General features: G+C 32.4%; 1 protein-coding gene and 1 pseudogene across 1 annotated transcript; both read right to left on the reverse strand.

Annotated features, from left to right (window-relative positions):
- Positions 1-3,861: 3,861 nt before the first annotated feature.
- Positions 3,862-5,100, reverse strand: LOC120129681 (transcription factor MYB20-like). The gene is made up of 3 exons (XM_039147130.1): positions 4,921-5,100; positions 4,718-4,847; positions 3,862-4,405 (listed from the first exon to the last, which is right to left on the reverse strand). The coding sequence occupies exons 1-3, from the start codon at positions 5,051-5,053 to the stop codon at positions 3,862-3,864; spliced, it is 807 nt and encodes a 268-aa protein (XP_039003061.1). The 5' UTR covers positions 5,054-5,100.
- A 3,009-nt stretch (positions 5,101-8,109) lies between these two features.
- Positions 8,110-10,977, reverse strand: LOC120129564 (annotated as a pseudogene).
- Between the last annotated feature and the right edge of the window lie 5,610 nt (positions 10,978-16,587).

Below are 16,587 nucleotides of genomic sequence, written 5' to 3' on the forward strand. Positions count from 1 at the left end.
AAAAATTAAAATAATTAAAAATTTTGTCATGATTTTAATTTTATTACTGACAAAAATACTACTACTAATATATAATAATCTTTTTCTATTTAGACTATTGATTCTATGGAGATTTACAATGTCGGATCTAAAAATATTTTTTAAGGTGGACAAATATGTATTAATAATATAAAATTTTCATATGTAATGAGCACAAATAAATTTCCAGGTGGAGCACAATCAATAAAATATATAACAAATCGAAGAAAATTCGAATTCTATGGTGGATTCGCCATTGTATGTTTAAATTGAGTTGAACTGTTCATTAGTTCATCTCCACTCGATAAATTTTCGAGAAGTTCATTAATTTTATTTATAATTTTTTATTAGTTATCTTAAAAAATTATTTCATTAAAAAATTTAATTAATAATTACTAATTTAGTAATAGAAATAAGAAAGATTCTAAATTACTAATGAATAATTACTATAAATTTATTAATTTTCTAATAAATAACAACAAATTTAATAAATTATTAATTTACTAATTATTAATTTATTATATTTTACATATAGTAAAGAAATAAGGTAAAAATTTTGGTGAGCATAATGAGCATCGAGCAAAAAATATTTTTAATGAGTATGAGTCGAGCAAAATTTTATCAAACTTAATGAGTAACGAGTGGAGTCGAGCAATAATTTTTCTTAACAAGCATGAGTTGAGTAAAATTTTATTGAACTTAACTACAGTGGCAGAACTTTGTGGTAAAGTTTGGGGGCCAACTTAAAAATTTCAAAAATTTAGAAGTTAAATTTTGAAGGGTTTAGTTTACATTTTTCCAAAAATATTAGGCTCTAACTAAAATTTTTAAAAAATTGAGAGACTTTATAAGAAATTTTTTAAATTATGGGAAATGATTTATTTAAGAATATTAATTAATTTTAAAGATTAATATAGGAGGATCGAATTAAATTTTTGAAAATTTAAGGGTCTAAATTATAATTTTTTAAATTTTTAGGGGGCCATGGCCCCACTAGCTCTACTTATATTCCGCCACTGATTAACGAGTAACTTGTCGAGTCGAAAAAAAAAATTTTTAACGAATACAAATTGAATATTACTCAACTCGCGATCGACTCATTCAATAAATATGCTTAAGTGATTCTCCTTTCAGGTTATCATGTTTGTTATGTTTCCTCCTCTACTGTTTATTAAATAAGACAATGTATAGTCATTTCCAGCTCACTTAGCTATTACGTTATATTCTTCTCGATTTCCATATGTTAATTTTAAATTATATTGTTTGACACTAGATAAATTCAAAAATGGCAATATGCAAGGATATAACATTACAAAACTATATTTATTAAACAAAGAATAATATGAAAATATGTTCATTTTCAATTAGTTAAAACAAATGGGGTTTTCGAGCAAGCTGTATAGTTGAGATATTCGTATGCAGTGACGATAGGACCAAATGTTAATGTAAGGGGCAAACACATGATTCTATGTTAGGGGTAAAATTTAAAAGTTTAAAATTTTTGGAGGATCAATTTAAATTTATTAAATTTTAGAGGTCAAAAATTGATTTTTAATAAAATATAAATAACAAAATCTAAAATATATAATAATTTTAAAATTTCAAAAGACGACTGTCTTTGCCCACCCCTCCATCCATCCTAATGATTGTTTCGGGAAATCTACGGTTTTGGCTAACACGACAAGGCAATCTTTTGTAAGATTGGTTGCCAAGTAAAGCCAAAGTGTAATGAATATTAACTAAAATTTTAAGCATTGATAAACTACCTAAAATATAAAATAAATTAAAATATAATATAGAATTCATCAATTGACCTCAATGATAAAAAATATATATATATTATTTTCTTTAAAAGTTTTGAGTTAATTTTTTATATTGAGTGTGTGCGTTATCAATTCTTTAAGAAAATTTTGAAGAAAGATACAATATAATATTCTCAAAAATATTAAAAGATGACATAAAATGATATAAAAATAGTATAAAATTAAGTTTTGAACAAAAATATCATTTGTGAACATTTGATTCAAAGAAAAAATGTTTAAATTAAATAAAATTAAATAAAAAATGCTCTCCAATGATGTCATGACACGTATCGTCATATGATTGAAGAATTAATTATATTAAATTAATTTAAAATTTGATTAATTTGATAGAATATATAAGTAATAAATATTAAATATGTAATCATACTAATATTATTAATTGTCACGTCAATATTATGACGACAATGACTTGATTAAATGTATTTAAATAGTTAGATAGTTTAATTGATAAAATTTCAAAAATAGTGATCAAAATAAAAAGAGACAGTAATTAAGAGATCAGTGGTATTGTTTAACCATTTATTTAACAGCATATGTAGAGACTAATCTCGTGAAATATGATAAGATCACAAAATCGACAAAATTCTTACACAATATTTAATGTTATTTTATTTCTAAAATCATAAATTCGAGACCTGATTAAACTCGAACATACTGATTTGTTGCATCTATGGACGAAAATGATAAAAGTAGAGCTAGACTCAAAAAGTTTAAAGTTAAATTCGACTCAACTCAAAAATTTGCGAGCCTAAAGCAACTAGACTTGATCTCGAAATAAAAAATTGAAATTCGACATGAGCTAAAAAAACTTGAACTCAAAACATTATCAGACTTAGCTTGAATGAAACTCAAATTTGAATTCAAGCTCGAACATAAACCTTAAGTACATGAAAATTTTTTGTTATATTTAAAAAACAACAAACATATAAATACTAATATTATTAATAATTTAATTTAAAAAATAAAATATAAATCGTTTTTAACTTATTCACGAACTTTTCGAATTAGATATCAAGTAACTCATTTCAACTTATTAAAACTCGAGTTAGTATCAAACCCATTTGAATTAAATGTTCATCAAACTTTAATTAAATTAAATTTGAATAGCTTATAATTTATCTATCTCATGTTCAGCGCTACTTGCATCACTTGAAAATATTAAACCTTTGAACATTACTTTATACTATAATTAATAAATATAACACTCCTCTATCTAATAAAAAAAAGTAAAGAATACTAATGATCTTCTGACCATAAAATATTGTTTTATTAAGTTCTTCAACTATTAAAATTACAAAATGGTCTACCAACTATAGAATATTGCTTTATTAAGTCTGTTGATTATTAAAAGTTATAAAAATGATCACCTAATTATTTATTATGTTTCAAACTTGTCTTTTTTCGTTAAAAGATTGATGATAGTCTAAGTTGGATGTTAACATGATGATTGTGAAATGATAGTCGTTTGAGATTACAAGATCAGATTTTATTATATCACAGTCAACAAATTAACGTTCATCTCATAATACTATCAAATTTTTAACAAAAAATGATAAGTTTGAAACATAATAAATAGTCTATTGACTATCTGTAACTTTTAATAACCGATGGACTCAACAAAGCAACACTCTATGGTTAAAGGATCATTTTATAACTTTTAATAACTAAGAGACTTAATAAAGTAATACACTATAGTTAGGGATCATTTGTATACTTTAGGCGAAAAATATTATTAAAAAAATATTAAGGTTTATATCCGATTCCCTCCTCCGATTAAAGAAAAATCAAATTATACTTGCAAGACATTGAATTCCCGTTTTCAACATCATTTACAAAAGCAAAAAGAAAAAGAGTTTTATTCTTTTCCGGGGGGGAAAGGACTAGAAAATAGGAAAGCAACCAAAAACCTGTAATGAAAATTTTCTCACTTTTTCTCGATAACTTATTTTCCTTTCTCTAATACCATAACATCCGATTATCAAAATCTACAAACAAAACTCAGATTCAAAACAAATGCAAATCATATAAATGTCCAAGAATATAATGGACCATCATCATCAACACCCAGCTTTGGTCTATCACATAGCAAGTCCCCCCAGTCTCTGAAATCATCATTCCACAGGCCGAAGTTCTCGTCATTGTCATTACCAGTGTTGCAATCAGTCGGCCAATCAAAATCAGGCAACTGCAGTTCTTCAAGAAACTTGGAAGAAACACAGGAAGAAGAGGTTGAAGATGGTTCAGAACAAGCAACAGGGACCAAAATCTCATGTGGTTCGATCAACGGAACCCCATCGGTATAGTCGAGTACCGTCATCGTCGGACCGTCGAGAAATGCGCTTTTCATGTTCTTTTCTTCCTCCTTTGCTTCGGTTATTGTGGATTGTAAAGATGTTTCAGGCAGGTCATTGGGAGTTTTGTCCTGACGGGATTGATGTTGTAGTGGCTTGTGTGTGAGAGGGTCAATGCCCATTTTCTTTAGTTTCTTCTTTATGTGTGTATTCCAATGGTTCTTTATCTCATTATCAGTTCTTCCAGGAAGATGAGATGCAATCTTAGACCATCTGTAAAAAAATAAAATCAAATAAATATGGTAAAAAAAAATTCGGTTTCAATAGTAAAATAATTAGCATGAATTTAAATTATGGTTGCGTTGGGTTTAATATGACTAAATGAACTTAAATTAAGATTGCGTTGTGTTTTATATGATTATGATAATAATCAGTGATCATTGTAGGTGTCACGGTTGTACAATATTAACTGTTCCAGAGAATACTTTTACCGCTATATACCAACTGTTATTTCGATCGTATACCATTATTTAAATAGCTTATAATTAGGTAAAGATGGATAAAAAAAATGGGAAATGAACAAACCTGTTGCCAAGTTGAGCATGGAGATCAATGACAATTTGCTCTTCATATTCAGATAAATGTCCTCTTTTCAGGTCTGGTCTAAGATAATTTGTCCATCTCAGTCTGCAACTTTTCCCGCACCTCAACAATCCTGCAAATTCCAATGCCTGAATTCGATTTTCGATCGACCGTTAATCAACTAACGAGTTTAAAAAATTATTAACCTGCAAGCTTGGGAAGAGCTCTCCAGCAGCATTGGCCATTGGTGAGGATGAAGTTATTAAGCTTCTGATCTTCCTCTGCAGTCCATGGACCTTTCTTCAACCCAACTTTGTCACAACATGGCTGCCTTCCCATCTTATTTTTTCAACAATTTCCCAATAAATTATGAATTTTATTCAAATTTACCCCTGAAGAGAAGAAGAGAAGAACAAACAGATTATAAGGAAAGAACAGATACACAGAAAGACACACAGTTCAAAGTTTTTGGTGAATAACAAGGCACAAATACAAGTTTCCACATTCATATATAAAAGAAGGGACCAACCCCACAAGCTATCACCCTCTATTTAATTAAAGAAAAGTCATATTATTTTTAGTGTTTTTAAATGATATTACTTATAGTCTGGGGTTTATACACGTGTACATGGAAGAAGCAAAGCGTAAAACGCGTGCAATGTCAGTTTCAGAGAGCTCTACTTGATCAAACCCCATTTGTTTTCTCCTTATTTTTCTTCAGTTTTAAGGGTGAGAAACTCCAATTTACATTGCAGCTTTCGGACAATGAGAAAGTAAAAGTCAGACAAAACCCTACTATGTTGCCTAACTAGTTTGTTTTGCTTCTAATTTCTTGTGTACGTATTAAGTATATGGGTGAAATTCACAAATGGTCCTCGCACTATAGGTGTTGCTCTGTTGAATTCTCTGATTACTAAAAGTTACAACATGATCTATTATGAGATGATGCTTTGTTAAATTCTTTAATCATTAAAAGTTACAAAATGACCATCTGACTATTCGTATGTTTCAAACTCATCCTTTTAGAATTAAAAAATTGACGGCCGTTTGAGTTGAACGTTGACTTGATGACTGAGATATGATAAAATCATATTTTAAGCAAACACTGACTCGACGACATAATATTTTAAGCAATGGCTCGATGACATAATATAAACATAAATTTGGTCCACAAAATACAACTCAAATAATTCTGAGATCAGATTTTATCATATTCCAGTGACCATGTTAATGTCTAGCTAAGATGGCCGTTATTTTTTAACGAAAAATGACAAATTTATAACATATAAATAGTTGAGTTCTTATTTTGTAACTTCTAATAATTGTGAAACTCAATAAAATAACATTTTATAATTAGAAAATCATCTTGTATCTTTTAATTGGAAACTCAACTCTATAATCGGAAACCATGTGTTTCTTTTATTGAAAGAAAAATTGGTCCAGTTCCGACCGAAGCCAAGTGTTTTGTCCGGTTGTCTAAGGCTGATCTCGTCTCCTTCCTCAAAGACAAGACAATATGACTGCCCAAAAACACACTCTTGCAATCGGTCATACCATCATTTTCCTTCGGCCCAGGCCTACTATAGTATATACTTATATGTTACAATATCTCGAGCAACTAGTGCCTCGTCCCACAATACCAACTAATTGTTGGTATAAAGTATCAATCTTTAAACGTTGTAAGATATCTTAATCTTCTTAATAAGTAAGATTCCTAAATTATATTTTTTTAATATAAATTTTAAAATTTAATTCTTTAAGAGATTTCCAAATTTTTTTACAGAAGATAATTCTATACGTATTCACTAATACTTAAATGATTGATGAGACTATTTTTTGACAAAAATTGACTCATTTCTCAAAGATTAAAAAATATGCACTTTGAAAGTAACGAACAAATCAAACATAATAAATGGTGGAGCAATTTTTCATAAACGATTGCAATAGATATTATATTGCATATTGAGCTTTTAAAGAGATATCAATGAGTTTAGTTCAAGTAGTAAGTAATTTAATATCACTTAAATAAATTTCGAATTTGAGTCCTTATGTAGAAAATTCTTGTTAGGAGATTCATCCACCACAATTATATGTACAATCTAAATCGATCTAGATTAATCAAGGCGAGTGCAACAAAAAAAAATTCAAAGAGAAGGGTTGTGCATAAATACAAGTCTGAAAACACATGGCATATAGTTTAATTGGATCGGCAACTAGGCAGAGGTCAATTTTCTAACTATTCATGTATGATCACAATCTGTTGCTTTCTTGGGAAAAAAAAAATTTGTTGCTTTCGCCTGGTAATGTACTTTTCAAGAACATGTATGTATGATCACAATCTATTGCTTTCTTTGTTTCAGTACCGAGACGATGTTGTTTTGCAATGTGTTTATGATTCCTAAAGCAAATGTTATATCTTTGACGCCATTGCACAAACGAGATTACGAGATTACGAGATCCTTAGCATTTCAAGCATTTCGATAATGAACCGAAACATTGCATTGCGACTCCGGTAATCGGATCAGTCGTGGGGTAATGGCTGCAAATTTTAGAGTAAAGATGTGAATTCATGTGTCTGTATGTGCAAAGCCATAAAACAGAAAGAGGATGACGTGCTGGAAAGAGGGACAAAGAAGACATTTTTAATGACAAACCATTTCTAACTTATACTATACCAAGAAATGCAAGTGCAAGTGCAATGTGCAACAGCAAGGCAATAAAGTCAAGGTTAAATGAAACTGAAAACACAGAATGTTCATCTAATATGAAAATATAAACTTCTATCTTATTGTCATATGAGAAATGAACCCAAAAGGCTTTCACTTTTTTGTTCGTCTTCAATATGAAAAAATGAAGAGTACTTGTTTGTAATGATTTGGATGATTACATACTCACAAATTACACTGCTAATATATTGCAGAAACTGAACAAACGGGTTAACAGATTCGTCACTAATCTACGCAAACTCAACAATCTGATGTTGCTTTCCTTAATTGTAGCTAAATCGAACACGGAGAGAATAGAATTATTCATGTAAGATCTTTACATTGTAGCTGTTAAGCATAGAATTATTCATGTAAAACATATATACTATTTAGACAAGGATCTGGAAACAGCAAAAATCTGCAGTCAACAGAGAGTCATGCACATTCCACCACAATGATAATGGTTGTGATTTAGCTCAACCAGTTTCTCTTACTGTGCAGAAATCCATTTTCAGTGTATAGCAGACGCATAATTATGCACATTCCACCACAATGATAATTTAATATGAAAAATTTTGAGTTTCATGAGTTTTAAAAGGAATTTGATGGTTCTAGAGTTCAAGAATGAAACAATGCAATGCATACCATATGATAAAAGAAGTTAACCTTCTCTTCCAGTGACCCTCATCGGGTAAATATCGCATTTAAGTGAAGAAAAAAAATGCAGCCATTGGCTTGATTTGTATTAAAATCAGGAAACAGCATAAAAATTAGTACCACATCTAACACAATAACCTTTCAGACAGTCTGAATTCGCAGCGTGAAATTAAGATAAAATTTAAAGAAATAACCATAGTTGTAGCTCTGTGTAGCATAGAGTTCAGAGCAGATGTTATTACACTTATTGCAAGTTCCGAAGTACCGGTAGAGTAACCTTAATCTTTTAGCCTTTTGGCAATTTTGAACCATTCAGTGTGGAAAGATCCGTCCATATCGACCCTTTCATAAGTATGGGCACCAAAATAGTCTCGTTGAGCTTGAACCAAATTAGCCAGTACTCTTTCCCTTCTGTAAGTGTCAAAATAAGCCAGACTGGCTGACATGCCTGGAGTGCTAATACCTGAGTTGATAGCAAGACAAACAACTCTTCTCCAAGCGGATTGCCTGTCGATGATTTCCTTTGCAAACTCGGGATCAACAAGAAGGTTCGCAAGTTCGGGATTTCTATCATAAGCCTTCTTGATTCTGTCGAGGAAAATAGCTCGGATAATGCAGCCTCCCTTCCATATCCTAGCCAATTCCCCCAACTTCAAGTCCCAACCTTTCTCGATGCTTTTTGCCCGAATGAGATTCATGCCCGGAGCATAACTCCAAATCTTGGATGCATAAAGTGCTTGCCTTACATCATCGATTAACTTCGCCTTGTCCACGCCTTGGTCGGTCAATATATCGCCAAATCCTCCTGATTTGAAGACTTTGGAAGCTTCAACTCTTTCCTCCTTCAACCCACTGAGACATGCATCACAAGGCTCATATCAAAGGAAGAAGTAATAATTCCTCCAAATGATCCACTAATCCAAGCATTGTAAAAGAAGATCAGAACAGAAGCAGACTTGCGACGATTTTTGAATAGGATCCTGATCTTATTTGGTCAAGATGTCTTCCGGAGATACGACCGTCTATCTCTTATCTTTCCAACGTTTCTTGGATCGCATAAATCCGATATCGGGAACTCAAGATATGGTCATTTTACTGAAGATGGTGCATACAGAAAATCCTATACGAGATTAATACAATATTTTATAAATATTACGAATTTTCAATATTTTTATTGATTATTTGTAATATAATTTAATATAGGATGATGTATTATATTTTAATAGTAGATTTATTATTTTATTAGGAATTAAGTTGGGTTAAAATATTATTTTTAGTTATTATTATTTTATTAGGAATTAGAGTTAAGACATGTTTAGTTTATTATTATTTTATTCATTAGTTATTTAAGACCTTTAGAACTCAGCCCCTATATAAAGAAGGCTTCATTCAACTTTGTAATTAAGATTTCTTTGATTAATAATACAACGAGAGTTTGTTTTTGCAAGTGTTGATTGCCTTGTGCCTTCGAAGCTTCTTCTCCTGGAGTTCTTTCAAGTTCTTGTGAGGGAGATTAATTTTCACACTCCAATTTGCCTTTTCATTGCGACTAGGAGGATTGGTTAGAGCCATATTATCATGTTTACCTTTTCATTGCGACTAGGAGGGCTCGATAGGACATTATCCATAGATTTTCCACATATCCATCCACGCCATCAATCATCTTTACCGTTTACTTTCATAAGGGAGATCTTTTGATTTCTTGGTTATTTTATTTTTATTTTCAATTCCTTTATCTTTTATTTATCTTGTTTTAATCTTGTTTCCAGCACAAAAAAGAAATCCTAAAGAACCCTAGCTATTGCCGTCACCTTCCCCATTCATCCATATTGTTCTTCATCGAGTCTAGAGTTTTTCTAGGTTTGATTCTTCAACAATAGCAACGTTCATCAATTCGCCACCGCTTCTCTATCACCCACTAAGGAACCTTGAATCCAAAGAAGCTGCAATCGTTGGAGCCGCAACGGACAAATCAGCAGCTTGCTGTACAGTCCATTTACCGGTACCTTTCATCCCGGTTTTTATCCAAAACCTTATCGGCTAAATAACCATCACCCTTGTCATCCTTAATTCCAAATATATCAGCAGTGATTTCAATCAAGAAGCTCAAAAGCTCCCCTTTGTTCCATTCCCGGAAAACACTATATAGTTCTTCATTAAATAATTTTCCAACAGATTTCAGCACGTCATAAGCCTCCGATATCAGCTGCATATCTCCATATTCAATTCCGTTATGAACCATCTTGACAAAATTACCGGATCCTCCTTTGCCGATGTATGTCACACATGGACCACTATCCGGAACTTGAGCTGCAACCTTAAGAAGAACTTCTTCAATGTATTTGTAAGCCTCAAAGGATCCTCCAGGCATTAAAGAGGGACCATTCCGTGCACCTTCTTCACCACCCGAGACTCCCATCCCAAGGTACAATAAACCCAGTCCCGACATCTCTTTCTCTCGTCTCTCAGTGTTTTCATACCACTCGTTGCCGCCATCGATGATACAATCACCTTTCTCCATGTACGCAGAAAGAGTTTTAATTGTTTGATCAACAGGGGCACCAGCCTTAACAAGCATGATCACCACTCGAGGCTTCTGGATCAACTGAATGAAAGATTCAGGATCATGGAAACCATATACAGGAAGATCTCCTTCCTGTTTTAGCTCTTTTGACAGTCTCATCGATTTTCGAGGTAGTTCTGTTATAAACAGAAATGGGGAAGCCTTTCTCAGCGATGTTAATCGCTAGATTTTGACCCATAACAGCCAACCCAGCAAGCCCTATTCTTGTAGGTGGAGCCATATTTCTTCCTGTTAAATTTCGACATAATTAATGAGATGCCAAAAGAAAAAGATTCGATAACTAAGAAAAATTCTAAAACAACATATAAACCATCAATGGATAGGTGCAAAACTAAAAGTAATCGTGTCTGCACAGACCATCTGAAACATTCTAGATAAAGTTAACCACTAAAAGGTGACCGGAACTTTCATGATACAGCCATCAAAATCCTTGACTAAATAATCTAGCCGGCACTTTCTATGAACTCTTACATGCAAAATCTACCACTTTGGTTCACAATTTAATATCTATTAGACAAAAGGAAGACTATTTCGACAAAAGAAAGAACAATTACATGCCCAAAAACGATTGTTCAGTAGTTACTTCTAAAGTTCACAGATGCAAAACTAAAATGAAATATAGGAGATTCAACAACACCTTCTTATAGCAGATTCAACTAATGAATGAATTCAACTCTCCTTGGCTATAATCAAAATTTACTGCAATACTGTCGTAACTGGTTTTCGCCCGGGTACGAAATTGTACTTGACGGGAAAAATAATGTGGATAAATGGTTTTTGAAATGTTTTGGGAGTTGCCATCGGCCTTTTGGGTCAGGTAGGTCGAATACCTAAAAATCATCTTTTAAAAGAGTTTTTAAGAAAACATCAGTTAAAAGATAAACTGGTCTGCGTTTAACCAAAAAATTCGTTCTTTTTAATAATAAAAAGGGATTCGTGGTCGATTACGTTTGGAGAAATATCAGCACCCCACAATGCCAAAAATTGGTCATTGTATATTATAAATCGTCTCTAATAATAGAATTTAAGAATTCAAATATGAATTTAATTTACAATCGTGTTATTTCAAATTTATTCTGATATTTCTAAGGAAAAATATTAAATATATATATATGTATATATATATTTTTAGGGTTTTGTAAATATGACATTTATTTATTTAAAAATATCATAAAATGACTTCTAGTTGCTTTAAGACAACCTATTTCTTTAATATTAAAAATAAATAAATATTATTATTTAAACAAATATATACATATATATTTATATGACTAATATGAAAATAATAATAATAATTAAAGTAATAATTTAAATATATATTGAAATTAAAAAAGATAATAATAAAAAAGTAATTTAAAGTGTAACTAAATAGTGACTAAAATAAATAAAATTAAAAAAACAGGAATAAAATATAAAACATTAAAATTAATGGACATAATTCAAATTATTATAAATTATAATTACTAATAGTTAACCATACTTAATTAGGGATATAAATACAATTATTTAAATTAATAGGGGCTAAATAGGTTATTTTATCTTAAATATAAATATAATTTGGTAATGACTAAAATATAATAAAATTAAATTAAAAGATAGAATTAAAACGTATAAAAATTGATTTCAGTGGCTAAAATAAAAGTTTACAAACTTCGAATGGCTGCGAAAAGGTTTTGACCATGCTAAAAATTACGCAGGGATCCCTCCCTAAAACGACGTCGTTTGGGGAGGGATTTAAATACCCTTAAAACCGGCCATTTTGGCCATTTACTCTTCATTTTCTATTTTGTTTCTCTCTCATTAGAGAGAGAAGCTCTCGTTTGTTTCTGGAATTCCCTCACCGGAGGGAATTCACCCAACGCTGGTCGCCGTAATTCGGCACCGCTCTCCGTCGTCGGCCACCGTGTACGATGGCCGGATTTTACAAAAATGCCCAGATCGTAGATCTCCATTTTCTAAAGCCGAATACGATCTCTATTTCTCTTAAAAACCCTTAGAATTATCTAGATCTAGGATTTTTACCTCTTATATTTCGGTTTTCCGGCGACCTTTGAAGAACTCCGCTGACAGAATAAGTTTCCATCTCTCTTATCCTTTTCTGGTTATTTCGTTTCCTCTTCGTATTTTGTTTGGTGTTAATGTGGGTGCTTGTTGTTGTCCTTCTTCTCCTTGTTACTGTCGATCTCCCTCCTTTATTTGCTTTGCAGGATTCGATGGCTTTTATAGCCTCACCGGTGTCTTCTTCAGACCGGTCCCATAAGTGAAGTTTGGTGAGTCACCAAACTATGTGGTGACTCATAATAGAGTCTCGACGTGGGCGGCCATCTGGCTTTCTGGAAGCTTCGGCGGCGAGGTGGTATGGCAGTGAAGGTGTCAGCAGCATTTGGTTGGGTCACCTGGCAGTGGAAACATCGGTAACGGCGGCGGTGCTAGTTGAGATAGGGTTTAAAAACCCTATATGTATTAGGGTTTGGGTCTTATTGGACCATCCGGGTTTTGAAAAATAGGCCAGAGTTGGCCTCCTCTTGGGCTTGTAATTATTTATTTAATAATAATAATAATAATAATAATAATATTTAATAATAATAATCATTTTAAAATAAAAATGAAAAAAATTAGTGTTTACAGCTGCCCCTCTTTGCTCATTCTTATGTTGACAAGAATAGAGCAAAGACGAAAAAAATAATAACTTTTTCATTTGGCTTCTTTTGAGTAGGATGGAAATGCTGAAAACATTCTACCCAGAGGTCTTATGAATGGCCCGAAGTTCTTATCATCTTGCACTGTAGGTCTTACAGATGACCCGGAGGATTTGAAAAATCATGTACTGAGGGGCTTACAGATGATCCGAAGGCTTTAAAAATATCATGCACTGAAGGGCTTACAGATGACCTGAAGGTTTTGAAAATATCAAAAAGCTCCCGAAGGCTTTTTGAAAACATTATGCACTGAAGGGCTTACAGATGATCCGAAGGTTTTGAAAACATCATGCACTGAAGGGCTTATAGATGACCCGAAGGTTTTGAAAACATCATGCACTGAAGGGCTTACAGATGACCCGAAGGTTTTGAAAACATCATGCACTGAAGGGCTTACAGATGACCCGAAGGTTTTGAAAACATCATGCACTGAAGGGCTTACAGATGGCCCGAAGGTTTTGAAAACATCATGCACTGAAGGGCTTATAGATGACCCAAAGGTTTTGAAAACATCATAAACTGAAGGGCTTACAGATGACCCAAAGGTTTTGAAATCATCATGCATTGTAGGTCTTACAGATGTGGGAAATAGTTTACTAAGTAAGACTTTGGGAAATCATTTTCTTACTATTCAACAATTTCATTTTTAGAAAAGATTAAATGAGACACTTTGGAAATCATTTTCTCATTTTTTGAAATAACTTGTTGATTGGGTAACATGTTGCTTCCATCTATTCTTCAGATGTTTGCGTGTCTTGATGTGATTTGAATTCTACCTTCACTTTGTAAGGTGTTGACTTGTTCATTTCCCATAATACACCTAATGGGACTTATGGCTCTGTGATTGGAGGATCTACTAAGAGACATGGATTAATGGCTGGGGAAAATAATTTGTCTGATGATGCTTATCGCCATCAGCAGGAGATAATTGATAATCTTTCTTGATGAATTGCTAATAATGTCACAGGAGAGCGTCATAAGTTCAATTCTCCAAACTTTCTGGTTTCTTGGACCACTTACTTTCAAGAAAGTGAAATGCTTCATCATTCTGGCCTCGTTCATTCTTTTTCTTCAATAGAGGTAGAATAGGCAACAACTTGCTTCAAGGACTTTCCTCATTTGAGACTGTCCTGTTTGAAAAAGTTTTTCTCCTTTCTTTATCAAAGAATGAAAGAATTTTGTAAAATGTTTCCTATCACAGGTTCACAATAGAATCAAATCATAAGCATGAATTCAAAGAATATCAAAAGAATCAACAATTCTTTAATGTTTGAGAATTATAGCTCTTTGACAAGTATCAATATTTATGGGTTAGTTTTAGAATGGCTTTCATATTTTCTATGGTTACATCTATTTAAGATGTCACTCCTCTCTCTCTTTGTGAACATTATCACATACCTCGCTTTAAGGACTTGGTATTTTAACCGGATATGTACAAAACGACACAATCTAGCATAACGATTACTAGACCTTCTACAATACTTTCATTTCAATTCTCTAAAATCCTTGATAAAGCAATGTGAAAGCATCGATCTAATAACCAGATTTCTGTGTGTACGTGTGTGAAATAGACTATAACCGGTCTTCTTTTTCCATTTTGACTAGATGAATTCAGCTTTATTGACATTAGCCTTCATTGGACTAATTAAACAGTTCAACTCATCATAATGTCTTTGACTTGACAATCACAGTGGAGTAAACACCGAACTGCCAAATATCCGATCAAGGTCATGCTTTGAATATATGACTTTTTTTTCATTAGACTAATTAAACAGTTCAACTCATCACAATATCTTTGACTTGACAATCACAGTGGAGCAAACGCCGAACTGCCAAATACCCGATCAAGGTCATGCTTTGAATATATGACTTTTTTTTCATTGGACTAACTAAAGTGTTCAACTCATAACAATGTCTTTGACTTGACAATCACAGTGGAGCAAACATCGAACTGCCAAATATCCGATCAAGATCATGTTTTGAATATATGATTTTTTATAAGAACTTGTTATAGCTTAAGTGTCTGGTGGAGTTCAGAAAATCTCATTACCAAATGACTTTAGACTAGATTTGTCAAAGTTTCATCGTCGAACTTCATCAATAGAAAATCAATCTAGTCAACTTTGCAATGTTACACAAGATGCCCCACATTGTACACCTTTATATATAAATACCAAGCCTTTTTATAATTCCTTTCATTGGAGAAAGCTCTCTCATTTTTGTGGAAAGGGTAGTGTTTGGGTATATTTCTTCAGAGGTAAGGTCAAGGGTCATTTTTCTCTGGTTTTCAATCTTGATATTTTGTCAGAGATTATAACTCTAATCATTTAAAGAGTTTTTTTAATCTAGTTGATATTCAAAGAACTGCAATATTGTAAAATTGACTCAATGCTCATAACCTTAAAAGCAACACAAAATTATTTATTACACAAAAGGCGGAGAAAGGAACAAAAAACAAGTTCAAACAGGATGCTGAAAATAGAAAGGTACTACACTGGTAGATAACAACTTCCACTTATTTATTTATCATGCCTCATCATTCCTTGAATATTGGGTGTGTAACTGGTCCAGGATTTTCATCCTTATTTACCCCCCATTTTTTGATCATTTCTTATGTCAAGACTCCCTTTTCAACAAGCATCTCTATTTCCTTTAACAGTTGCCTACAATTGCTCGTAGAATGCCCAAATACCCCCAAGTGGAAATCGCAAACACTACCTTGATCATAGATATGAGCAGAAGGGTTTGGTGGTATTTTCATTGATCTTGGTGTGATGTACTGACCTTTAATCAAATGAGCGTACAAGTCTGAAATGGAAGTTTGGAACACCTCCAAATTATTTCTCAATTGCGTGACTTTCTTTGGTCGATCCGAACAACTACTTGCTCTTTTTCTTTTGCAGTTGTGGGGACTCTGGATGCGACATTCATTCACATCATCAACTTACACATTCTGATCCTTCGGGTTTCTGGATGTGACTTTTAAGTTTCCTTTGTTGATCACATTTTCAATTAATTCTCCATTTTTCATAAGATTCCCGAATTCCTTCGTGGGATTTGCCAACATTAACTCAAAGAAAAGAGAAGGAAGGGAATCACGAAACATATGTGATATCTCTTCTTCTAACATAGGTGGTTGAACTTGTGCTGTAACTCTCTCTATCTTAAGGCATACTTCTGAAACCCTTCATTAGCTTCCATTTTTACTCCTTGAAGATCCATACGTGT

Source organism: Hibiscus syriacus, unplaced genomic scaffold (assembly GCF_006381635.1).
Source record: "Hibiscus syriacus cultivar Baekdansim isolate YM2019G1 unplaced genomic scaffold, ASM638163v2 tig00110503_pilon, whole genome shotgun sequence".
Taxonomy (NCBI): domain Eukaryota; kingdom Viridiplantae; phylum Streptophyta; class Magnoliopsida; order Malvales; family Malvaceae; genus Hibiscus; species Hibiscus syriacus.